This window comes from Thalassophryne amazonica, chromosome 9, assembly GCF_902500255.1.
Source record: "Thalassophryne amazonica chromosome 9, fThaAma1.1, whole genome shotgun sequence".
Lineage (NCBI taxonomy): Eukaryota > Metazoa > Chordata > Actinopteri > Batrachoidiformes > Batrachoididae > Thalassophryne > Thalassophryne amazonica.
Genome location: NC_047111.1, coordinates 116764501 through 116791351, shown reverse-complemented (window position 1 = coordinate 116791351; position 26851 = coordinate 116764501). Strand labels below are relative to the sequence as shown.

At 39.9% G+C, this 26851-nt stretch overlaps 1 protein-coding gene across 2 annotated transcripts in view; it reads left to right on the top strand.

Moving 5' to 3' along the window:
- c9h21orf91 (chromosome 9 C21orf91 homolog) overlaps nt 1-20655 on the top strand; it is a 70553-nt gene extending 49898 nt beyond the window's left edge. For both annotated transcript variants that reach the window (XM_034179016.1, XM_034179015.1), the window contains 3 exons: nt 3096-3590; nt 5764-5826; nt 16454-20655. In XM_034179016.1, the coding sequence (XP_034034907.1) occupies nt 3096-3590; nt 5764-5826; nt 16454-16629 (734 nt within the window). In that variant the 3' untranslated portion in view covers nt 16630-20655. The remainder of the gene's footprint in view (nt 1-3095; nt 3591-5763; nt 5827-16453) is intronic.
- The last annotated feature ends 6196 nt before the right edge of the window (nt 20656-26851 follow it).

Here is a 26851-nt window from a genome sequence, read left to right as displayed (position 1 = left end):
TCAAAACATTTTCAGTTGCTTGCAGCCATGCATTCTGCCATTCGATGGCAGCATTGTGAAGGCTTTTAGCATTTATCAAAAGCCTTTACTTCACCTCCAATTGTCCCAATTTGATGCACACCATTGGCACCAATGCAGAACACACTTGTGACATCATCAGGTTGCACTCTCAGTTTGGTATCCGCCTCTCCAAGGGAGAAAATCATGCTGAGATCACTTTGCTTCCTCTGTTCTGGTGTCGCACGCGTCTCACCGTCAGCCCTTCTACCTCCTGAGGTGGTTTAGGTATACCACAAACTATGACGTTGCTCTTCCTCTTTTATGTTTCATCTCTCTTGTCAAAATACTGTTTTACCTTTTGTTCGACCAGAGCCTCTATATTTCTCTTTTCCAGGACTTTCAGCCTCTGGTTTAAGGATGGCAAGGAGGCCAAGTCCCTCCTATACTGAAGAATATATAGACATTCACTTTCATGATAAGTTGGAATAAACCAGAGGTCACATTGCTTAACCTTCAAATAAATGTTTTATGGGGGGAAAAAAAAAGCTGGGACATTCAAGTAATTGTTTCTGTGCAAAAACCATTGCCATTGCCTGTGCTCACCTTTTGTTCACCACTGGTGGCAGTGCTGCATACAGTAGCAGGCAGCACAGCATAGAAGGAGCCCAGAAGAATAATCTACCTGTTGTTTGGATGGTGGAAATGCCATCCCGTAACTTTCCTTTCCTAACTGGTATGACAGCATTAACAAATTGGGAACCTGATATAAAGTTCAAACTGGTGCATTTATCTGTAATACCACCTATCATTATTGGGCATGTTACTACCACTGTAACTAAACGTTCCTGTGAATGGTCTTGCAAGAGTGTCCCACTGACCTTTGAACTTTATGAATTTGAAGTCACTGAAGGAGCAGTGAAAAATTAAATTTAACTGATTCATAACTATATCTATTACATGAAATCATATTTTGTTTTGTGTCTCTTAACTGTAATTTGTATCAACTATGAGCAGGCCATAGATTTCTAAATCTACTGATTTGACTGGTGCTGATGGGCTGAGAGTTCCTACATTGCCATTGACTTAGTGAGTATGACATAATATTGCCAAGAGGAGGAAAAAAATCTCACAACGTACAATATAAATTCAGAACAAAACAACTCATTCTTGCTGTTAATTGTTGAAGGAGATAACCAGTCATACAACTGCACTTTTTGCTCTGGTGGTCACATACAAGAGTAGAGCTGCAATGACTCGTAGACTGATTATTACCTCCGCCAAGGAGGTTATGTTTTCGGTCGCGTTTGTTTGTTTGTTTGTCTGTTTGTCAGCAGAATAACTCAAAACGTTTTGAACGGATTTTGATGAAATTTTGTGGAGTGGTTGGAAATGACAAGAGGAACAAGTGATTACATTTTAGTGATGATCCGGATCATGATCCGGATCCCGATGCTAACGCATTAGCATGTCTATGGCATTTTCAATGTTAAAAGTTAGCATTAAGCAGTTGCAGCTGTCATCACATTCGGGTGCATTTGTTTTCAAATCAAATTTATTTTTGTTTATATATTAATAATCTATTGATTATTATATACAATTTTAGAGAAAGAGACAAAAGAAATAGATCACTGTGCCAAGGAGGGAATCTCTTTAGGGTCAGTGACCCTATGACCTTGTTTAGAGAAGTGTTTCATAAATGTTAAAACATTCATATATTTGCAGTTTAGTTGAATAATAAATTGAATTTTGTCTCTTATTTGTTTTTGTCTATAAGAACATGCAATATCAATATCAGTGCTCAGATGACAGTAGCTTCTGGGAAAGGTGCAAGTTACAATAAACTGTGATGCCAAGCGCTAAGGATACATGCTATCCAGTCACAGCAGATGAAACTTTTTTTTACTACTGAGCAAACATCATTGTTAGACTTTTTTAGGTTCAGTGATTCCACGGCGTGTAGATGTTATGGCGTCAGTGACCCCATGACCTTGGCGGAGGTTTGCACTCTTTGAGTGCTTCTAGTTTGACAACTATTTTGATAAATTGCTTAATTGTTTTGAGTAATTTTTTTTAAAGTATCAAAATTCTCAGATTTCAACTTCTTAATTGTGAATACTTTCTGGTTAACTGATTTTACGAGTTTCTTTACTCCTATCTGACAGTAAACTGAATATCTCCAGACAAAACAAGACATTTAAAGGCATCGCCTTTGGCTCTGGAAAACACTTATTGATGTTTTCATCACTTTCTGACAATTTAGGGATCTAACAACTAACTGGTAAATTGAGGAAAAAAAGAGAAATTTTTATATGAAAATAATAGTTGCAGCCCTAATCAAAAGGCACACTTGTCCCTCGTGTATTGTCCAACTTCTTTTGTGGAGGTCTCATACACTGGAGGTGACTGTTATCCCTCAAACATTCCGGAACAGATCTGGCACTGCGTAAGTGACAGGTTTTTGTTCTGTCCTCTGTGTCTTCATATCCCCCCTGATTACATAGTGAGTAAAGAGGTCACTGTTGGATCTGTGTTATTTGATGGACCTCCTTTTTTAATGATTTTTCAGATGTTTTTGCATATGAAATAATCAGTTAATGGTCAAAAATAATTGCCAGTTTAATCCACAATGAAAATGTTCAGTTGCATTTTTCGAACTTTGGACTGATCTGAAAACATTCATTTTCATGAAATGCTTCCCGTGCGCAGAGACCCATTTGTGTATCTTTTTGCAAAATGTTCAAAGCATCTCTAGTGTTTTTGCAGTGAGATTGAGTTAATCTCTTTCTGCTATTTGAGTGCCTGTCTGAGTAATCCACAGCACACTAAACTGCTTTCACTTAGGTTGTCGTAGGTCACTTCACCAGTTTTAGCTTTCTTTCATACTGGTTTACTGCTGTGACTAGTTCAGTGGGTCAGTGCTGCGTTTCTCCACAAGTGTTAGCATCACTGCTATACTTCCTGCTGATGATTTTCTCTCGTCGGAGACACAGGTTCTTTGAGTTCATGGCTCATATCTGAGAATGTTGTTTGTGTGGCTGGACTCAGTGGTTGTAATTGAGTTACTGACGCACTGCATTTTGTTTGTGTGGATGCAGGTGTCTCACCCACCACCTTGCTGCACTCAAAGTCGCTGCGCGGCCACAGAGACTGCTTTGAGAAATGCCACCTCATTGCCAACCAGAAGTTATCACGTTCCAAGGTCTCACGAAGTGCCTACGAGGGCATGAAGCTGGCCCTCAGTCAGAAACTGAACCGAATCATCCAGTATGCGCAGAACAAAGACTCCATCTCCTCCAGACGGGGGGGCAAACTTCTCTGTTACAGCCAGCAGAGTGATTGCAAGCTGCTGCCCCAGTCAGACCCCCAGGTGCCCCGATACACGCCCTGCTGGGACAAGGGCAGAGCTATGGAGCAGCCTGATTACGCCATGGGAATGCTGGAGTGCCACACGGAGGAGGAGCTGCAGCTGATGCAGGAGTCCCAGGGTGACGTTTGGACCTGTAATGGCAGGAAAGGTCGGCACAACCGGACTCAATCGTCTAGTGGAGAGCAGATACCATACAGACACCAAGGCCCCAGTAGAGAAGAATGTAAGCATATTTAAGCAATTTTTTCGCATATCTGTGTGGGTGTGTGTGTGTTTTTATTAAAGGGGATGTGAAAGGTTCTTCTGTGCTTCCAGTGAGTGACATTTCAATATTCCCCACACACTAACTTCTTAAAATGCAGCAGGTAACTTGACATGACATGAGGCAAGATGACATGTACTCTGTCTCTTCCTCATCCTTTGATTTGCTATGGTCTTGCCAGAGAAAGTTTCAGGGTTTTTTAAATGTTTTATCACTACTTAAGATACTTATGGCATATGTGGATCCTGCATTAATGCTGAAGAAGTTAAAGGACTTTATCTTAGGTTTTATAAATGACAAGACATTCCATAAATACAGGATTTCTCTGCACGGTTCATCTTTATCTCCCCAGCACTTGATTTACTGTGCTTTCCAGAGTATAAGATGTCCCTGTCAAAAAATTTCACTTGAAGAGCAAAACATATATACACTGCAGTGTAATTCACACCTTTTTTCTGTATTACGAGCGCTTTAATTTGGGATTTTTGTGCATTTCTGTAATATACTTATTATTGGCATTTATTCTTTTATTATTGCAGTTACTGGGAAAGCCCTACGTATGTATGTTATTAATATAATTCAAAACTACACTCAACAAAAATATAAATGCAACACTTTTGGTTTTGCTCCCATTTTGTATGAGATGAACTCAAAGATCTAAAACTTTTTCCACATACACAATATCACCATTTCCCTCAAATATTGTTCACAAACCAGTCTAAATCTGTGATAGTGAGCACTTCTCCTTTGCTGAGATAATCCATCCCACCTCACAGGTGTGCCATATCAAGATGCTGATTAGACACCATGATTAGTGCACAGGTGTGCCTTAGACTGCCCACAATAAAAGGCCACTCTGAAAGGTGCAGTTTTGTTTTATTTGGGGGGGGGATACCAGTCAGTATCTGGTGTGACCACCATCTGCCTCATGCACTGCGACACATCTCCTTTGCATAGAGTTGAAGAGAACACCTCTCCAACGTGCCAAACGCCAGCAAATGTGAGCATTTGCCCACTCAAGTCGGTTACGACGACGAACTGGAGTCAGGTCGAGACCCCAATGAGGACGACGAGCATGCAGATGAGCTTCCCTGAGACGGTTTCTGACAGTTTGTGCAGAAATTCTTTGGTTACGCAAACCGATTGTTTCAGCAGCTGTCCGAGTGGCTGGTCTCAGACGATCTTGGAGGTGAACATGCTGGATGTGGAGGTCCTGGGCTGGTGTGGTTACATGTGGTCTGCGGTTGTGAGGCTGGTTGGATGTACTGCCAAATTCTCTGCAAGGCCTTTGGAGACGGCTTATGGTAGAGAAATGAACATTCGATACACAAGCAACAGCTCTGGTTGACATTCCTGCTGTCAGCATGCCAATTGCACGCTCCCTCAAATCTTGCAACATCCGTGGCATTGTGCTGTGTGATAAAACTGCACCTTTCAGAGTGGCCTTTTATTGTGGGCAGTCTAAGGCACACCTGTGCACTAATCATGGTGTCTAATCAGCATCTTGATATGGCACACCTGTGAGGTGGGATGGATTATCTCAGCAAAGGAGAAGTGCTCACTATCACAGATTTAGAGTGGTTTGTGAACAATATTTGAGGGAAATGGTGATATTGTGTATGTGTAAAAAGTTTTAGATCTTTGAGTTCATCTCATACAAAATGGGAGCAAAACCAAAAGTGTTGGGTTTATATGTTTGTTGAGTATATTTTTTGTATAGAAATTGTACTTGAGTATAAGTGGCACAACCACCTAAACTATTAAAAAACCTGTGGCTTATACTTCAAAAAATAATAATCTTCAAATGTGCATGCATCTATTTTTTTTTTTTTTTAATTGACATTTTTTATAAGTCTGTCAGCAGTATGGGTTGCAGTGGCTACATGTTTTGAGCTTTTAAAACAGGTTAGATCTTTCTGGAAACACATTAACCTATTAGAAAAAGGTTGTAGTAAAAAAAAAAAACAAAGTAAATTCAAGATAAAAAAACAAACAAACTAGCTAACCAAAATAGCTTATATAGCTCCAGCTGGCTTCACAGAATTGATTGCTGCTCTTGTTTTATTATCTGTATTTAATTAATGCCAAAATGAATCTCATATTAATTAATTTCAATTTTTTTTCTCTTCCTTAGTGAGTAAAATGAGTATAGATGAGCTCCATCAGTTGAACGCCCAGCTACTGGTGCAGATTCAAAGTAAGTGTTTTTCATGGATACTCCTTTGAAGAGGTTAAAATATTAGGAAAAACACAACACAGTATTTCTGCCTGAGAAATTTTTAAAATTTAATTGTTTTTTTTATTTGTTTGTTGCTGTCTTTTATGATTGATTTACAGAAATAGTGGATATCCTGGTTGCAGCATCTTAGTTTACAGTTGTTCTAGATCAGTGCTCCAGGCTTTCAATGATTTCCTGAACTCCATTATTAGAAGTATATCTACAACCCCTGGCAAAAATGATGGAATCACCGGCCTCGGAGGATGTTCATTCAGTTATTTAATTTTGTAGAAAAAAAGCAGATCACAGACATGACACAAAACTAAAGTCATTTCAAATGGCAACTTTCTGGCTTTAAGAAACACTATAAGAAATCAAGAAAAAAAGATTGTGGCATTCAGTAACGGTTACTTTTTTAGACCAAGCAGAGGGAAAAAAATATGGAATCACTCAATTCTGAGGAAAAAATGATGGAATCATGAAAAACAAAAGAACGCTCCAACACATCACTAGTATTTTGTTGCACCACCTCTGGCTTTTATAACAGCTTGCAGTCTCTGAGGCATGGACTTAATGAGTGACAAACAGTACTCTTCATCAATCTGGCTCCAACTTTCTCTGATTGCTGTTGCCAGATCAGCTTTGCAGGTTGGAGCCTTGTCATGGACCATTTTCTTCAACTTCCACCAAAGATTTTCAATTGGATTAAGATCCGGACTATTTGCAGGCCATGGCATTGACCCTATGTGTCTTTTTGCAAGGAATGTTTTCACAGTTTTTGCTCTATGGCAAGATGCATTATCATCCCCAAACATCCTTTCAATTGATGGGATAAGAAAAGTGTCCAAAATATCAACATAAACTTGTGCATTTATTGATGATGTAATGACAGCCATCTCCCCAGTGCCTTTACCTGACATGCAGCCCCATATCATCAATGACTGTGGAAATTTACATGTTCTCTTCAGGCAGTCATCTTTATAAATCTCATTGGAACGGCACCAATCAAAAGTTCCAGTATCATCACCTTGCCCAATGCAGATTCATCACTGAATATAACTTTCATCCAGTCATCCACAGTCCACGATTGCTTTTCCTTAGCCCATTGTAACCTTGTTTTTTTTTTGTTTAGGTGTTAATGATGGCTTTCATTTAGCTTTTCTGTATGTAAATCCCATTTCCTTTAGGTAGTTTCTTACAGTTCGGTCACAGACGTTGACTCCAGTTTCCTCCCATTCGTTCCTCATTTGTTTTGTTGTGCATTTTCGATTTTTGAGACATATTGCTTTAAGTTTTCTGTCTTGACGCTTTGATGTCTTCCTTGGTCTACCAGTATGTTTGCCTTTAACAACCTTCCCATGTTGTTTGTATTTGGTCCAGAGTTTAGACACAGCTGACTGTGAACAACCAACATCTTTTGCAACATTGCGTGATGATTTACCCTCTTTTAAGAGTTTGATAATCCTCTCCTTTGTTTCAGTTGACATCTCTCGTGTTAGAGCCATGATTCATGTCAGTCCACTTGGTGCAACAGCTCTCCAAGGTGTGATCACTCCTTTTTAGATGCAGACTAACAAGCAGATCTGATTTGATGCAGGTGTTAGTTTTGGGGATGAAAATTTACAGGGTGATTCCATAATTTATTCCTCAGAATTGAGTGATTCCATATTTTTTTCCTCTGCTTGGTCTAAAAAAAGTAACCGTTACTGACTGCCACAATTTTTTTCCTGATTTCTTATAGTGTTTCTTAAAGCCAGAAAGTTGCCATTTGAAATGACTTAAGTTTTGTGTCATGTCTGTGAGCTGCTTTTTTTCTACAAAATTAAACAACTGAATGAACATCCTCAGAGGCCGGTGATTCCATCATTTTTGCCAGGGGTTGTATATGGTGAAAGTCTTGAACGTATAGATACATTCAACTAGCTTAGCAGTGACATTCATGTCCTTTGAGATCAAGAGACACCTGGGATGTGGTAACAAAGTCATGAGGTCAGTGGACAGAGGTGTTTGGTCATGCTGACTTTGTGGGAGAACAGACTGAGGTCCAAGCATTTTGGGTTCTGGTGCTTCCTGTCAGTACAGTGCATCCAGAAAGTATTCAGTATTTACTTGTTTACCACTTTTTCCACATTTTATGTTCCAGCTTTATTCCAAAATGGAGTAAATTTATTTTCCCCCTCAAAATTCTGCTTACAACACCCCATAATGACAACATGAAAAAGTTTTTTTTTTTTTTTTTTAATCTTTGCATATTTATCAAAAATAAAAGAGTAGGAAATTGCATGTACATATGTATTCACGCTATTTCTTCAATACTTGATGGATCTTTGGCAGCAATTACAGCCTCAAATCTTTTTGAATATGATGCCACAAACGTGGTGCACCTATCTTTGGGTGTTTTTGCCCAATCCTTTTCCATCAGGTTGGATGGGGAGCGTTTGTGCACAGCCATTTTCAGATCTCTCCAGAGATGTTCAATCAGGTCTGGGCTCTGGCTGGGCCACTCAAGGACATTCACAGAGTTGTCCTGAAGCCACTCCTTTGATATCTTGGCTGTGTGTTAAGGGTCATTGTCCTGCTGAAAGATGAACTGTTGCCCCAGTCTGAAGTCAAGAGCGCTGTGGAGCAGGTTTTCATCCAGGATGTCTCTGTATTTTGCTGCATTCATTTTTCCCTCAATCCTGACTAGTCTCCCAATTCCTGCCGCTGAAAAACATCCCCACAGCATGATGCTGCCACCACCATGCTTCACTGTAGAGATGGTGCCTGGTTTCCTCCAAACATGACACCAAAGAGTTCAATCTTTGTCTCATCAGAGCAGAGAATTTTGTTTCTCCTGGTCTGAGAGTCCTTCAGGTGTCTTTTGTCAAACTCCAGGTGGGCTGCCATGTGCCTTTTACTGAGGAGTGGCCTCTGTCTGGCCACTCTACCATATAAGTCTGATTGGTGGATTGCTGCAGAGATGGTTGTCCTTCTGGAAGGTTCTCCTCTCTCCACAGAGGAATGCTGAAGCTCTGACAGAGTGACCATTGGGTTCTTGGTCACCTCCCTGACTAAGGCCCTTCTTCCCTGATCACTCAGTTTAATCTAGAGTGGGGGCAACTAATGAAAAGGCTGTGAATACTTATGTACATTTTTTTTTTCCAGCTACAACATTGTAGACATGTGGCACATTTTTCTGGGTATGATCCAGTGAGCAGATGCCTCAGTGTTGACTGTTGAGAATCCCAGTGGTTGGAGATGGTCAAAGACACACCCACATTTCACGTCGATGTCATCTGCCTAACCCTGGTTGGCATTCAGAACCCAAGATGATTCTGTAGTGTAAACTGTTTTCAACCCATGAGCACAGCTTAGCATCTTATCTTTCCCAGGGACATGACATGTCTAGAGAAGGTGGGGGGACCAAAGAAAAAAATCATTTATGTATTTCCTGTGTGTTGCAATATTTTCTTGATCTTTTTTTGTAAACATCAAGCTACTCCATTTTTGCAATTATTTTGGTGTACTTCAGGTCTGTCACCGGACCACAGCAGTAAAACAACCCTTTCAGCTTTTTCTCCCCCCATGCTGCAGGGCAGCACGGGTTTGAGCATGTGGAGGCATGCACAGGCTTCCTTTTTAAAAAGCTCTACACCAGTTTATTACCCATAATTCTTTTCACTGCATCAGAGAAAAGAATAGACTGTATATTTACTGGACAGACCCTCCTTCACGTCACCCAGAGATTTACTGAAGAGTGGATTGTGGCGCTCCACTAATGCAGCTCTTGGTGTCACCGTGTTGGCAGTACTAACTCTGCCTAAGTCCCACTCAACCCATAAATGGCTGAAGAGGAGTGTAAGCAAGACCCACATAACCTTGGAGGGTTGAACGAAGGTCAAACACTCCATCACCACTACATCATCAAGCTAACAACACCTGCTAATAGTGCTAACATACAAGTTAACACAAAAATTGCACTCAGCGCCATCTAAGAGGTGTCTCTGAGATGGTCCATTCATGCAATTAACTGTGCAACAAGCTTTATTATTGCAGATATTTGTAATAAAATGCTGTAAAAGGTCTTTGCTTGGGGTCTTTGCTAGCAGAGCTCTGGATTAACTCCCTTTTGGAGCGAGCCTTCATAGTCAGGTGGCTTAGCTGAAATTTAGTGCAGATTGGGATAAAAGCATGAAATTTAGCATGAGGCTTCTCTGAGGTGTACTAACTGAATTTAGAAGGGGAGCCATCTCGAGATATGTCTGTGACACAAAACATGGCCGTCATTGTGAATATATAATGAGTGACAGACCAAATTTCACTCTGCATGACGTATTTCCTTAATATGCGAGTGGCACATGAAATCATAGGTTTTTGGGGTCAAGAAATTAATTTTTGTCTGTTATAAACAGATGCAGATGGTCCAGATGCTGCTGAGTCTGGCTGTGATAAAGGCTGCTGTGACTCGTTAAACCTTTAAAGCTCCGGTTGCTCCGATCAGGTCCACTGATTTGATCAGACCTGATCGATCAGGTCATCTGATGAGTGCACTGACATGCAGCGATGAGGCTTTTATTTTGAAGGTTCACAGCGATTATTCAGGTTTGATCAGACCTGATCAATCAGGGTGTCTGATCACACCGACATGCAGCGACGGCGCTTTTATTTTAAGGTCACAGCGCTTATTCAGGTTTGATCAGAGAGAGAGAGACAGACAGACAGACAGAGAGAGCATGAGGGAGAGCGAGAGAGAGACACCAATCTGCTGTTTGTGTTCTGTTTCTGGATTTATGAGTTGAGGTTCGATTCCCTGTTCTGAGCACACACATGTCCATCAGTTCCATCAGCTGTTCTGATCACACAGAGGCGCTGCAGCTCCGTGATCCTGTTCTCCAGCTGATTCACACACTCAGTTTTTGGATGAGTCCAGGAGTGCGTTGTTGCATAGACTTGAATGCAGTAACGCTGTGCTGCGCAGAGCTGCTTAAAACTGTGTGTTTTATTTGTCCAGCGCTCTACGCCTAAGAAAATTAAACGTTTAATTTCTTCCGTCCTACGTGTGTAGCTCTCAACAAACTGCTGCATAGGGAGCAAAAACTCAACATAGAGCTGCTAAACTCGGCGTAGATGACGCAGGTCTATGAATGCGCCAGTGTGAAAGGGCTTTAGATCTCATTCAATAGTGTATGTTGTTTTTGTAGACAGAAATGAAAAAAGTGACATTAACATGCTCATGCGAAACTGTTTATCAACAATGTTTACATACTTTATTTTTGAATAAATATGGTTCTAAAATAATGTTTTGGTGTTAATTTTAATTGCATGACCTCATAACTGCTTAATGGTCTCATATATGGCAGTGTGTCATATATATATATAAAATGAGTATCAGCCATGTTGGATCTTGATCTCTGCAAGGTAAACCATGCCAAATCCAAGAGGGCTACCCTTCTAAAATCTAAACGTAACAAGCCCTGTGCAAATTTTATGCGTTTGTCCACTTTTGCACTATCCTTCCAAATCCACCTGACTATCAAGCCACGATTCATGGAAAGGCAAGATTTTCCATCTCCGCCTTTGTTTCATTCGCCCTATTGACGTTTCAAATCCCGCAAAACCTCAGAGAGGTCGCCGTGCTGCAAGATCTCAGCAACATTGAGACGGTCTGATCACGGTGCACTTTAACCGCTGCAAACAGACACACCATTAACATCGCAACATAAAACTATTTTTGTATTGTGCCTAAAAGTCTCATGAATTTATTCTCTGGGTTTATAGATGTTGTTATTTGTGTTTATTTTATGTAAACATGAGAATCACAGTCTGTCTCTCTGTTATTTTCAGTGGGAGCTGCTGTGAGCTACATTCGCTTCCTGATCATGTCGTTCTGGGGGAAAGTGAAGTTTGCTCTTTAACGTCTTGATTATTGTTCTTTAAATCAAATCAAATCAATTTTATTTATATAGCGCCAAATCACAACAAACAGTTACCCCAAGGCGCTTTATATTGTAAGGCAAAGCCATACAATAATTACGGAAAAACCCCAACGGTCAAAATGACCCCCTGTGAGCAAGCACTTGGCGACAGTGGGAAGGAAAAACTCCCTTTTAACAGGAAGAAACCTCCAGCAGAACCAGACTCAGGGAGGGGCAGTCTTCTGCTGGGACTGGTTGGGGCTGAGGGACAGAACCAGGAAAAAGACATGCTGTGGAAGAGAGCAGAGATCAATCACTAATGATTAAATGCAGAGTGGTGCATACAGAGCAAAAAGAGAAAGAAACACTCAGTGCATCATGGGAACCCCCCAGCAGTCTAAGTCTATAGCAGCATAACTAAGGGATGGTTCAGGGTCACCTGATCCAGACCTAACTATAATCTTTAGCAAAAAGGAAAGTTTTAAGCCTAATCTTAAAAGTAGAGAGGGTGTCTGTCTCCCTGACCCCCTGTGCTTGCTCACAAACGGTCGTTTTGACCGTTGGGGTTTTACATAATTATTGTATGGCCTTGCCTTGCAATATAAAGCGCCTTGGGGCAACTGTTTGCTGTGATTTGGCGCTATATAAAAAAAATTGATTGATTGATTGATTGATCTGAATTGGGAGCTGGTTCCACAGGAGAGGAGCCTGAAAGCTGAAGGCTCTGCCTCCCATTCTACTCTTACAAACCCTAGGAACTACAAGTAAGCCTGCAGTCTGAGAGCGAAGCGCTCTATTGGGGTGATATGGTACTATGAGGTCCCTAAGATAAGATGGGACCTGATTATTCAAAACCTTATAAGTAAGAAGAAGAATTTTAAATTCTATTCTAGAATTAACAGGAAGCCAATGAAGAGAGGCCAATATGGGTGAGATATGCTCTCTCCTTCTAGTCCCTGTCAGTACTCTAGCTGCAGCATTTTGAATTAACTGAAGGCTTTTCAGGGAACTTTTAGGACAACCTGATAATAATGAATTACAATAGTCCAGCCTAGAGGAAATAAATGCATGAATTAGTTTTTCAGCATCACTCTGAGACAAGACCTTTCTAATTTTACAGATATTGCGTAAATGCAAAAAAGCAGTCCTACATATTTGTTTAATATGCGCATTGAATGACATATCCTGATCAAAAATGACTCCAAGATTTCTCACAGTATTACTAGAGGTCAGGGTAATGCCATCCAGAGTAAGGATCTGGTTAGACACCATGTTTCTAAGATTTGTGGGGCCAAGTACAATAACTTCAGTTTTATCTGAGTTTAAAAGCAGGAAATTAGAGGTCATCCATGTCTTTATGTTTGTAAGACAATCCTGCAGTTTAGCTAATTGGTGTGTGTCCTCTGGCTTCATGGATAGATAAAGCTGGGTATCATCTGCGTAACAATGAAAATTTAAGCAATACCGTCTAATAATACTGCCTAAGGGAAACATGTATAAAGTGAATAAAATTGGTCAAAATTTTATGGTCAACAGTATCAAAAGCAGCACTGAGGTCTAACAGAACAAGCACAGAGATGAGTCCACTGTCTGAGGCCATAAGAAGATCATTTGTAACCTTCACTAATGCTGTTTCTGTACTATGATGAATTCTAAAACCTGACGAAACTCTTCAAATAGACCATTCCTCTGCAGATGATCAGTTAGCTGTTTTACAACTACCCTTTCAAGAATTTTTGAGAGAAAAGGAAGGTTGGAGATTGGCCTATAATTAGCTAAGATAGCTGGGTCAAGTGATGGCTTTTTAAGTAATGGTTTAATTACTGCCACCTTAAAAGCCTGTAGTACATAGCCAACTAATAAAGATAGATTGATCATATTTAAGATCGAAGCATTAAATAATGGTAGGGCTTCCTTGAGCAGCCTGGTAGGAATGGGGTCTAATAGACATGTTGATGGTTTGGATGAAGAAACTAATGAAAATAACTCAGACAGAACAATCTGAGAGAAAGAGTCTAACCAAATGCCGGCATCACTGAAAGCAGCCAAAGATAACGATACATCTTTGGGATGGTTATGAGTAATTTTTTCTCTAATAGTTAAAATTTTATTAGCAAACAAAGTCATGAAGTCATTACTAGTTAAAGTTAAAGGAATACTCAGCTCAATAGAGCTCTGACTCTTTGTCAGCCTGGCTACAGTGCTGAAAAGAAACCTGGGGTTGTTCTTATTTTCTTCAGTTAGTGATGAGTAGTAAGATGTCGTAGCTTTACGGAGGGCTTTTTTATAGAGCAACAGACTCTTTTTCCAGGCTAAGTGAAGATCTTCTAAATTAGTGAGACGCCATTTCCTCTCCAACTTACGGGTTATCTGCTTTAAGCTGCGAGTTTGTGAGTTATACCACGGAGTCAGGCACTTCTGATTTAAAGCTCTCTTTTTCAGAGGAGCTACAGCATCCAAAGTTGTCTTCAATGAGGATGTAAAACTATTGACGAGATACTCTATCTCCCTTACAGAGTTTAGGTAGCTACTCTGCACTGTGTTGGTATATGACATTAGAGAACATAAAGAAGGAATCATATCCTTAAACCTAGTTACAGCGCTTTCTGAAAGACTTCTAGTGTAATGAAACTTATTCCCCACTGCTGGGTAGTCCATCAGAGTAAATGTAAATGTTATTAAGAAATGATCAGACAGAAGGGAGTTTTCAGGGAATACTGTTAAGTTTTCAATTTCCATACCATAAGTCAGAACAAGATCCAAGATATGATTAAAGTGGTGGGTGGACTCATTTACATTTTGAGCAAAGCCAATTGAGTCTAATAATAGATTAAATGCAGTGTTGAGGCTGTCATTCTCAGCATCTGTGTGGATGTTAAAATCGCCCACTATAATTATCTTATCTGAGCTAAGCACTAAATCAGACAAAAGGTCTGAAAATTCACAGAGAAACTCACAGTAACGACCAGGTGGACGATAGATAACAACAAATAAAACTGGTTTTTGGGACTTCCAATTTGGATGGACAAGACTAAGAGTCAAGCTTTCAAATGAATTAAAGCTCTGTCTGGGTTTTTCATTAATTAATAAGCTGGAGTGGAAGATTGCTGCTAATCCTCCGCCTCGGCCCATGCTACGAGCGTTCTGGCAGTTAGTGTGACTTGGGGGTGTTGACTCATTTAAACTAACATATTCATCCTGCTGTAACCAGGTTTCTGTAAGGCAGAATAAATCAATATGTTGATCAATTATTATATCATTTACTAACAGGGACTTAGAAGAGAGAGACCTAATGTTTAATAGACCACATTTAACTGTTTTAGTCTGTGGTGCAGTTGAAGGTGCTATATTATTTTTTCTTTTTGAATTTTATGCTTAAATAGATTTTTACTGGTTGTTGGTGGTCTGGGAGCAGACACCGTCTCTACGGGGATGGGGTAATGAGGGGATGGCAGGGGGAGAGAAGCTGCAGAGAGGTGTGTAAGACTACAACTCTGCTTCCTGGTCCCAACCCTGGATAGTCACGGTTTGGAGGATTTAAGAAAATTGGCCAGATTTCTAGAAATGAGAGCTGTTCCATCCAAAGTGGGATGGATGCCGTCTCTCCTAACAAGACCAGGTTTTCCCCAGAAGCTTTGCCAATTATCTCTGAAGCCCACCTCATTTTTTGGACACCACTCAGACAGCCAGCAATTCAAGGAGAACATGTGGCTAAACATGTCACTCCCGGTCCGATTGGGGAGGGGCCCAGAGAAAACTACAGAGTCCAACATTGTTTTACAACACTGTTTGTCCTCTTTGTTCCAGACTAATATTTGTATATATAATATGTCTGAAATTCGGTTTACGTTTATTAAATTCCACGCAGATTAAACGTAACAGACACGGATTATTTGTTAGAATTGTTTTAGAAAGTTTTCAGGGTATCGTGCAGTAGTGTCTTATTAATGTGACGAAAAGCATAAAAAATACATTTTTGTAGTATAATATTGATTTGATCATCATGTGGATTCTCTATGTTGTTTTGACTGCAGTGACTCTCTGGCGCACAAAGGATTATGGGATACGTCAATAGGGCGAATTTGAGACCGCCATAGGTTGGGGCTTGGAGAAAACTGACAGCCTGGACTTTATTGTTGTGGCCAGCCGCGTTAAGTCGGTCATTGCCCGATATGACTCACACTCACTCTATCTGTGAACTCATTTTTTTTTGTTTTGTTTTTTTTTGTGTCACTTTAGGCTGATTGTTTGCTACACATGATTACAACCAAAAGCACCCCAAGCAATGTTTGCATATCAAATACATAAACAAATTTGTCATGTTAAGCTTCTGTCAGATGTGCTGCTGTTCCAGGATGAATTTTCGTCTGTATGTATGTTTGCAGGGTTATTATAAAGCAACTGCTTAAAGAGAGTGTCCACACTGCCAATGAATTAATTATTATTTTTAAATGTACTTATTGTTTTATCTGCAGTTCTTTAGTGTGAACGTTGACAGATTTTCAGTGCTGTCAGTGTTGAGTGGTAAATTGCTCAGTGAATGTGAATGTACATTTATATCCTTGATGAATATGCTTATTTCATATCTATTTTTTAATGGTGATGGGTATCTAGATTTTGTAATCTGTTATATGAGAAGCATGCTTTTTTTGGTCACATTTCCCTTTCAGTAATCAGTATTTTTTATTTCTGTGTGTTTTTCCTCATAGAGGTCTTTGAGGAGCTGACTGTTGCAGTACAAGAGAAAGACTCTTTAGCGTCAGAGCTGCACGTGCGCCACGTTGCCATTGAGCAGCTTTTCAAGAACTGCGCTAAGCTGCCGTGGCTGCACATTAGCCGTGCTAGTGTTAAAACCAACAGCAGGAACAGCAGCCCTATGGAGTGACGCGCTGACAGAGTGGGAGGCAGCAAGGCCAGGCGTCTAGGAAGAAGGTGACAAACACTGACCACACTGGCTGCAGTGGCTGAGACAGTTGTGTTTTCAATGACCTACGACACTGCAGTGATGTGGAGCTCTTAGCTTTGCATTAGAGATGTGTTGAAGGCTGAGATCGTGTGGTTGAGGTGATATTTAACGAGCATTTGCTATTGAAATCAAATGACTTGTGAGATGGGCTGGAGGCTGAGTTTTGTGCCTCTGTTTTATAACAAGGACTTCCTCTGGAATTGATCAGTCTGTGTCAAATACACCACAGATGGGGTCCTCTGGATCTTCCTGATGCAACATGAGGAAGTGTTTTTGCTGGACATGCTGCCTATATACAAACAATTTTATTCTTGAAATATATCTATTCAGATGTGTAATGCAAGTTGAAAGGGGTTTGTTTGCCTCCTTCTTTTCCCCTTGATGTTTTTCTTTAGTTTTACTGTCATTTTTATGTGTAGATTCAAATGTGGGTTTTTTCTTCTCCTTTGTTCGTGTAGCTTATGGTTTTCTGTAGAGAATTATTCTCTATGTGAAGCTGCAACATTTTATCTTATGTCTGTGGTAAACACTTGATGCAGGTGGTGTCAGGTCAGACTCTGGTGTCTTAGGTCCAATTCTGTCCATCTGTAGCACACGGCCTAACAAGCACAGTGCAAGCGTCAATCTTTCCACAAAGTAAGGTGCAGTGTTAGTTCATGTTACGCCCAACACGCTCCCATTTTTATCGAAGAGAATGTCTTGGTAATTAGCACTATTGCCTCACAGCAAGAAGGTTTTGGGTTCCAATTAGTCTTGGTCCTGGTTATACAAAAGGGTTGCATTTATTCATTCATTTTCTGAACCTGCCGATTCCAGTTAACGGTCACGGGGCTGGAGCTTATCCCAGCAGTCATTGGGTGAAAGGTGGAGTACACCTTGGAAAGGCTGCCAGTGTATGGCCCAGCCAGCACATGGTGACAGACAAGCTCATTCACACTCGCAGTCAGTTTTAGAGTTTACAATCACACCTGCTAACTTCGTCTGCATTTTTTGTACCAGACATACATTTTTACATTGATGAAGTATACAAAAAAAAAAGAACAAAGCTCCAGCAAATTATTGACCACTTGTGCTATGCCTGCCGAAAAGCAAAAGTAGAAGACTCCAACCAATCACGGCGCCATATTTTATCCCCACAGCTAGTGTGCCAGCAAGCCATGTCCAGCAGAGACCGCTAGCAGTGGCAGCTAGCTGTTGTGGACCAGATGTGTGTTCTTTCTGAGCATTTATTTCAAACATCTGAGATAATAAAGCTTGTTTTTCAGTTAATTGTACTAATGGACCATTTAAGAAGACTGTGATCCAGTATTGCTGGTGAGCGAGCATTTTGTTAATTAATTTGTATAATCGTACCGTTAGCACTGTTAGCAGGTATTAGTAGCTTGTTGATGTTAGCGCCACTGTTACTGAGGCAGTAAGCTGGTCATAATTTTTAATACCGCAGCCATGAAAGCCACCACCCTTAATAGAACACCCAAACACACCTTATGCTGTTAGCTTTAGCTTGTTTGTTGCCTCACAGCAAGAAGGTCCAAGGTTTCTTCTGAGCTGGTTCTTTCTGTGTGGAGTTTGCATGTTCACCCAGTTTTTGCGTGGGTTCACTCTGGGTGTTCCGGCTTTCTTCCACTTCAAAACCGAAATGAAGGAGGGTCTTAGAAAAGCCAAGTCTCCCCCTTACGAGGCTTCAGAATGTAAGTGCAACTAAAACATGAACTCTTTTAGTGTTAGTGAAGTAAGACTTGGTGAAACAAACTGAACATCCTAGAAGTAAGACAGAAAGTGTAAAAATGATGAAAGAATCATCTGGGTTTTTTTAAGATGTAAAACTTATGTAATTTATTTTGTTGAAAGTAGTTTATGTGAATTTCACATCAGTTTACTTTATATTAAGCTACTGCAAACAGCTTACTTCATTTTCAGGTGCACTCTGAGTCAGAAATGAGGTTTTCCTTCAGGGTCACACTTATAGTCACAATTTCATTCTGTAAACCTGTTTTGACAGGGTTTTGCCAGCGCTACTGTAAGCGGTTAAGGTACATGGTTAAGGTAGACAGGTTTCTGACTATAAATTGGCTATTAAATATGCATTATTATTATGTTTTTCAACCACACACCCAATTCAACTAACTTGCATGGCTTTGGATGTGGTAGGAAGCTGATGCATTGAGAGGGAACCCACACAAACATGAGGAGAACATGCAAACTCCACACAGAAAAGTCCAGCTCAAATTCAAACCCAGGACTTCTTGCTGTGAGGCATCAGGGCCAACCACTGTGGTGCCATGCTGCCCCAGTCATATTCAGTCCCTTAATTGAAAACTAGGTGCGCTTAGGGCGTGACTTGAATTACACCAATCAAATTAGCTTTTAAAAGCGGGTACATTTGAGACTGATGTGTTGCAGGTTAGATGGTGGGCTGAAGTGAGAGGTTTTCTGGCAAGGTAAAAAGATCTAAGTATGTGTAAAATGACAAATCCTGTGAATGGCTTGTATACGAGAGAAGCCAGCATCGGGTGAAGCAGCGACATCCCTTGTTTGTGCAACACCTCCTCTGTATCTGTCTCCATCTATCTGATCTCATGCTTATCAGATGCAGAAAGCCAAATATTCAGTATCTGAATATTGGCATTTTATTGAATATTGATCTCTTCAGCAATCATTTTTTGCTGCCTCATTTTAGCAGTGCACTTACACTGCACCTGACCACACCCCATTTTAACACCAACACACCTGGGGTGTGCAGATGAGTGCAAGTACATTTAAAATAATAGTACTGATTGTGAGCTATCGCAGGGAGCTTGATCAATTCTTAGATGTATCACAATGTGAACGTGGATGATTCTGATTAATCAAATGTCAATTGATTTGCCATACAGCTTCATTACGTCGCCTCTCTTTATAAAAGCTGGAGGAGACTGTGCGTGGTGCAGGTGTTACGTTTCGCCCCTTGAAGAAACAGAAAACCCACATGTTTTTTGATTCCATAAAGACACACCACAGGACCAGAAGCAGTAACAAGTTCTTCCTACATCTGAACACAGTTTTTAACTTAAAAATCTGAAAAACTAACAAATCACGTATGGGATGAAGCGCTTGTTTGCACCACAAAATAAAATCTCTTCTATTATCCTTATCCCCAGTAAGCATGTTAAAGGCTCAGCTAACGGCTACGATGAAAGCAGACACATTATGTTGTTTCGTGAAGGGCTAAGAATTATCCACATAGATTATTTGCTGAGTATCATGGCTGATCACCAAAAATCAGCTCCTCTACTTTTTCACTTTAATGTGTGTTGTTGCACATCATGGTGGAGTGCACATGTGTGCAATTTGTCCTGCTGAATCCAGAGTGTAGTTAGAAGGAAAACACACATGCACAAGATGAGAACAGATGCCAAATGCCATGTTTTCTGTAGTTTAAAGTATCAGCAAATCAGCAGTGTCACAAAGTGCATTAATGCAGCACAGCCAGTGTGCATGCACATCGTGACGAGGTGCACATTAAGGCAGGAAGAAGCTGCAGATGTGAGCGTGACTTTTAGTTATTTTTTTGGCTGGAATGGTAATAATCCAAACAGGGAGTCAGTCTGAACCCACACTTACACAGGTGCTGTTAGCAAGGGAGCTGGGGGTTATAGAATTTAGAATCGGTGTGTAAGAGCCACATGGGTGCAAATATGGCTGAGCTATTAAAGAATATATTGAAATCCATTCATTATGGATTTTTTAAATTTAATTTATATAGCACCAAATCACAACAAAGTTGCCTCAAGGTGCTTCACACTAGTAAGAACAAAAGAACAAGAAGAGAACAATCTCATGAAGAAGAACAAAAGAAATACTAAGGTGATCGCCGGCCACTAGCCCTAAGTTTCACTAACAGACCCAGAATTTAGATAAAGTTGAGGCCGCAGCACACTCTGTTTACTGATAAAATGAATTTAAAAGAGCAAAAAGCATACAACCCCTGGCAAAAATTATGGAATCACCGGCCTCGGAGGATGTTCATTCAGTTGTTTAATTTTGTAGAAAAAAAAGCCTGTAGAAAAAATTGTGGCAGTCAGTAACGGTTACTTTTTTAGACCAAGCAGAGGGAAAAAAATATGGAATCACTCAATTCTGAGGAATAAAATTAAGGAATCATGAAAAACAAAAGAACGCTCCAACACATCACTAGTATTTTGTTCTACCACCTCTGGCTTTTATAACAGCTTGCAGTCTCTGAGGCATGGACTTAATGAGTGACAAACAGTACTCTTCATCAATCTGGCTCCAACTTTCTCTGATTGCTGTTGCCAGATCAGCTTTGCAGGTTGGAGCCTTGTCATGGACCATTTTCTTCAACTTCCACCAAAGATTTTCAATTGGATTAAGATCTGGACTATTTGCAGGCCATGACATTGACCCTATGTGTCTTTTTGCAAGGAATGTTTTCACAGTTTTTGCTCTATGGCAAGATGCATTATCATCTTGAAAAATGATTTCATCATCCCCAAACATCCTTTCAATTGATGGGATAAGAAAAGTGTCCAAAATATCAACGTAAACTTGTGCATTTATTGATGATGCAATGACAGCCATCTCCCCAGTGCCTTTACCTGACATGCAGCCCCATATCATCAATGACTGTGGACATTTACATGTTCTCTTCAGGCAGTCATCTTTATAAATCTCATTGGAACGGCACCAATCAAAAGTTCCAGCATCATCACCTTGCCCAATGCAGATTCGAGATTCATCACTGAATATGACTTTCATCCAGTCATCCACAGTCCACGATTGCTTTTCCTTAGCCCATTGTAACCTTGTTTTTTTTCTGTTTAGGTGTTAATGATGGCTTTCGTTTAGCTTTTCTGTATGTAAATCCCATTTCCTTTAGGCGGTTTCTTACATTTCGGTCACAGACGTTGACTCCAGTTTCCTCCCATTCGTTCCTCATTTGTTTTGTTGTGCATTTTCGATTTTTGAGACATATTGCTTTAAGTTTTCTGTCTTGACGCTTTGATGTCTTCCTTGGTCTACCAGTATGTTTGCCTTTAACAACCTTCCCATGTTGTTTGTATTTGGTCCAGAGTTTAGACACAGCTGACTGTGAACAACCAACATCTTTTGCAACATTGCGTGATGATTTACCCTCTTTTAAGAGTTTGATAATCCTCTCCTTTGTTTCAGTTGACATCTCTCGTGTTGGAGCCATGATTCATGTCAGTCCACTTGGTGCAACAGCTCTCCAATGTGTGTTCACTCCTTTTTAGATGCAGACTAACGAGCAGATCTGATTTGATGCAGGTGTTAGTTTTGTGGATGAAAATTTACAGTGTGATTCCATAATTTATTCCTCAGCCATATTTTTTTCCCTCTGCTTGGTCTAAAAAAGTAACCGTTACTGACTGCCACAGTTTTTTTTTCTTGATTTCTTATAGTGTTTCTTAAAGCCAGAAAGTTGCCATTTCAAATGACTTTAGTTTTGTGTCATGTCTGTGATCTGCTTTTTTTCTACAAAATTAAACAACTGAATGAACATCCTCTGAGGCCGGTGATTCCATAATTATTGCCATGGGTTGTAGTAACATACTATGCCAGTATGCTGCCATACAAAAGGAAAAATAAGTGTCTTAAGTCTGGACTTGAAAGTCTCTGCAGAATCTGACTGTTGACGCAGGGAGATCATTCCACAGAACAGGGGCACAATAAGAGAAAGCTCTGTGACCCACAGACTTCTTATTCACCTTAGGGACACAGAGTAGTCCTGCATCCTGAGAACGCAAAGCCCGGGCCGGTACGTAAGGTTTAATTAGGTCAGCTAAGTAAGGAGGTGCCAGTCCATGAACAATTTTATAGACTAGTAAAAAGCCATTGAAGAGACGCCAAAATGGGTGTAATGTGGTCAAACATTCTGCTTCCTGTCAAAAGTCTGTCAGCAGCATTTTGAACCAGTTGGAGAGCCCTAATGCTGGACTGCTGTGACCCAGAAAATAGAACATTGCAGTAGTCCAGTCTAGAAGAGATAAACACATGAATCAGGGTCTCAGCATCAGCCATAGACAGGATAGGATCATTACAAATACATTGTTTTGAAAAGTACCAAGTAGTCATACAGTGGGGAAAAAAGAAATTTTGTATAGGAATAAGAAGATTCAAGATGCATAAAGTTGTTTTATAATCGAATAACAGTCGTGAGGTGCCTAAAGATTCCCACCTCATGTGATCTAGTAATGACACTTGCATTGCTTTGATTTGTGCCATTTGTAAGATAGGGCCCTTTGTATTTGGAGGCTTTTGTACTGTAGAATAAAAGCAGTTTATGCTTTTTGTTTTGTTTGTTTTTAGTTTTCTTTCACCCTGGCCAAGTTTTTAAAATGGTGGCTTTAAAAATAACACCCATCTATCACTCACACACATTCTTCTTAGCTACAAATTTTAGAACATCTCAAGCAAATGGGTCAAACAGAACATTTCAATGAACAAAAACTGATGGAGCCTGAAATTATACTTTCTTCCAAAGTTCTTAAAGTAAGAAAATCGGAGACTTCATACAAGAATTGTGGCTTTAATAAGATCATATTGTATTGAAGTTGGATGGAGTTCAGCCTGGACTTTATCGTCACTATAATGTAGTTGCACTGACTTAATTACTGTATAACAAAAAATGACTTAAGTTGGCTGCTGGTATACAAACAAAAGTTTTAAAAAATCAGCTCTTGATTGCTCCGATGTTTAGTTTTATGTTTTTTATTCAATCTTGGGGTTTATTTTCTATTAATGGGTCTTAATTTATGCATATTAAGTGGAATTTAGTCCAAAGCTTTCTTTCTTATAGCCGTCAGTTGTATTTGTGGATGTACACTGAAGGAACAGTATTACAAAAGGGGTTAAAAAAAAGGTAGTTTGGCATTTATTCATCATACCAAAGTTTTATTTGTTCTGTATTTCACACCAAAACATGTAATACCAAACATGATTTAATATGTGGCTCAGTGAGAAGTTGTTTGTTTTATTTATTTACTTTTTATGATTTATTGTCATGTCTGAGCAGTGTCAGCTTTATATTTATTATTTGCATTTTTCATATTCAGTGTTCAGATTCTTTGCTCACCCGTTGTTTGTGTGCGAGTGAAAATAATGTTGCAGCAATAAAAGAAGGGGTGGTTTTATCTGCTGTATCTCTGGAGCCCCCTGGTGGCGACACCGAAACATGGCAAGAAAAATTACAACCTTTGAAGTCTGTGGATTTGGATATTTTATTCAGGAACCCTATGCAAGAAGAATGAAATCTGAAGCCTTACAAATAGAAAATGTCTAAAGTAACATTGGTTATCTGAGTTTTATCTGAAATGATGTCAGTGTAAGAAGCAGGAGAAAAAGCTAAAAAAAAAAGCAAAACATTCAGACAAGTTGTGGAAAAACTCTGCACATATTCTCTTTGAAAGAGAAAATAAACTGTATTTGACCCTTACAGGGTTTCACATTAAATGGTATTTCAATTTCTTTCTTTCTTTTTTTTCCTTTATTTTTTTTGGCATGTGTATGAAATATGTGCCACTGTTTTTATTACTGACATATTCTGGTCCTAAATGGAAACTTTTGTTCAATATTGACTTGTGTTGTGAGTGTGAAGAATGCTGTGTTCTTTATGCTGTGGAAACATAGAACATATGAGGCTGTCTCTCTCTCTTTTGTGTTTTTGCAGTCATGTTTTATCAGTGTTGCTGCACAATGATCATTTGATTTGTTATACTGTTGATTTCTCATTTTGAACAGAACTACTTTTGTGCTTTATTTCTAGTTATGTGTTTTGTGAACTTTTCACACAATGTGTAATTTGTGCTTCAGTGACAGTTTGTATTTTTCTTATGATTTGTGAAGTAGTTCAATAAAATGAATTATTTTTGCCTTTATCTTTGACTATAATGTTTGTGGTCCACCCCAGTTAATTTTGTATCTGACTGTAGTTGTATGTTGATCCTATTGCCGTCATTAAGTCAAAAATTTATATTGATTTATAGAAATGTTATATATAAATTTCACATCATTAAGGAGGATAATTATTTCAGAAACAAACACTAAAGTCAGATTCACCTGCAGTATTTTAAGTGCAAAAATACTGCAGGTAATGTGGAAATACATACAGATTTTAACAACTAAAAACATAATATATTAGTTGATAATTAACAATGCAAAGATTATTTGATGATTATTTTATGAACAGCAGAATTCATAAAACTGTCAACATAATTTTTTTTATTTTTTTTTTGGTCATTTGGCCTGCATAGTTTGGACTTCTGTTGATTAATCAGAGAAAACTGGTTGCTTTGGGTTGTGGATAGAGTGCCTTTACACTCGCTGGCCATTTTATTAGGGACACCTGTTTAATTGCTTGTTAACACAAATGGCTAATCAGCTAATGACAGCAACTCAATGCATTTCGGCATCGAGACGTGATGAATACGACTTGCTGAAGTTCAAACTGAATGAACAGCAGTTGTGTGACCAAAAATGCATTGCTGGTGTCAGAGGAGAATGGGCAGATTGTGAGATGCTATCCTGTCAATATAGACCAACATCTCTGAGGAATGTTTCCAACACTTTGATGAATCTATGCCATGAAGAATTAAGGCAGTTCTGAAGGGAAAAGGGGTTCCAACCTGTTGCTAGCAAGCTGTACCTAATAAATTGGCCAGTGCTTGATCATGGTAAATGGTTTGGCGCCATCTTCTGGTTTAAACCTGATACTCAAAGAAATAGCAACATTTTTACTATTTTAATTATCGTGGGAATTTGCTTGTATGTCACAGTGTTGCATTCATATATTCTGCAGGAATTGTTCATTTCTCTTGTATTTAATTTAATGCATTGTGCCGCTCAACAAGAAGGTTGTTGGTTTGAGGCCACCCTTACCCAATTCTGCTTGTAAATCCAGTGCATCACTGCCAGTGTTAAAATAGTAATAATACTCCATGCATATCACCTGAAAACAAGTAAATACGTACAAATATGCAAACAAATTGTTTTATCAAATGACACTTGAAAATGTTTTTTTGGGGGGGAGCAAGGCAGGGGACTGAAAATAAAAATAAGCTAACTTTTTCAAGAGTCATGTATTCAGTGAATGAAAGTAAAATGTGATAAATGGCTCAACTTGATGGGGGAGCTCATCTCGACAGAACACTGGCTTTTGGCATAGGCCATGTAGGCGGTCGCCTAGGGCGCCACCTGCTGGAGGGGTGCTGCTGCAAGCCATCCATTTCATTTTTTCTTCCGCTTTATCCGGAGTCGGGTCGTGGGGGCAGCAGCTCAAGCAAAGCCGCCCAGACCTCCCGATCCACACACACCTCCCCCAGCTCCTCCGGGGGGAACCCCAAGGCGTTCCCAAGCCAGCCAAGAGATGTAGTCCCTCCAGCGTGTCCTGGGTCTTCCCCAGGGCCTCCTCCCAATGGGACGTGCCCGGAACACGTCTCCAGAGAGGCGTCCAGGGGGCATCTGGAAAAGATGCCCGAACCACCTCAACTGATTCCTTTCGACGTGGAGGAGCAGCGGCTCGACTCCTCCCAAGTGACCGAGCTCCTCACCCTATCTCTAAGGGAGCACCCAGCCACCCTGCGTAGGAAACTCATCTCGGCCGCTTGTACTCGCGATCTCGTTCTTTCAGTCATGAGCCAAATCTCATGACCATAGGTGAGGATCGGAACGTAGATCAATCAGTAAATCGAGAGCTTTGCCCCTCAAGAAAAAATTAAAACCATACAGCTCTCAACATTAACATTTGTCTGGGACAAGTAAAAAAGTGTGGTTGGACAACACAGATCACCTTGCCTGAATCAGACAAGTCCAATTTTTCATTCTAAAGTGGTCAAATCATTTATTTGTTTATTTATGTCATTTCAGGGCTTTCCCAACAGCACTTTCACACAACAGCTGCATTAATAAAACCACTGTGTGACCTCTTGATGAAGAGATTAAAGCTCTGATCAAAGCCGATGAAAATCCATCCAATAAAGGTGTTTTTGATGAATCAGTTGATTCACTTGCATGTCCTTTCTCTTCAGGGGTTCGACACACAGCGCTGTCTTCTTTTTTAAAATTCACGAACACACTGCTTCACTTTAAATATGCAACAAATTTATTTAAGATAATCTGTCTC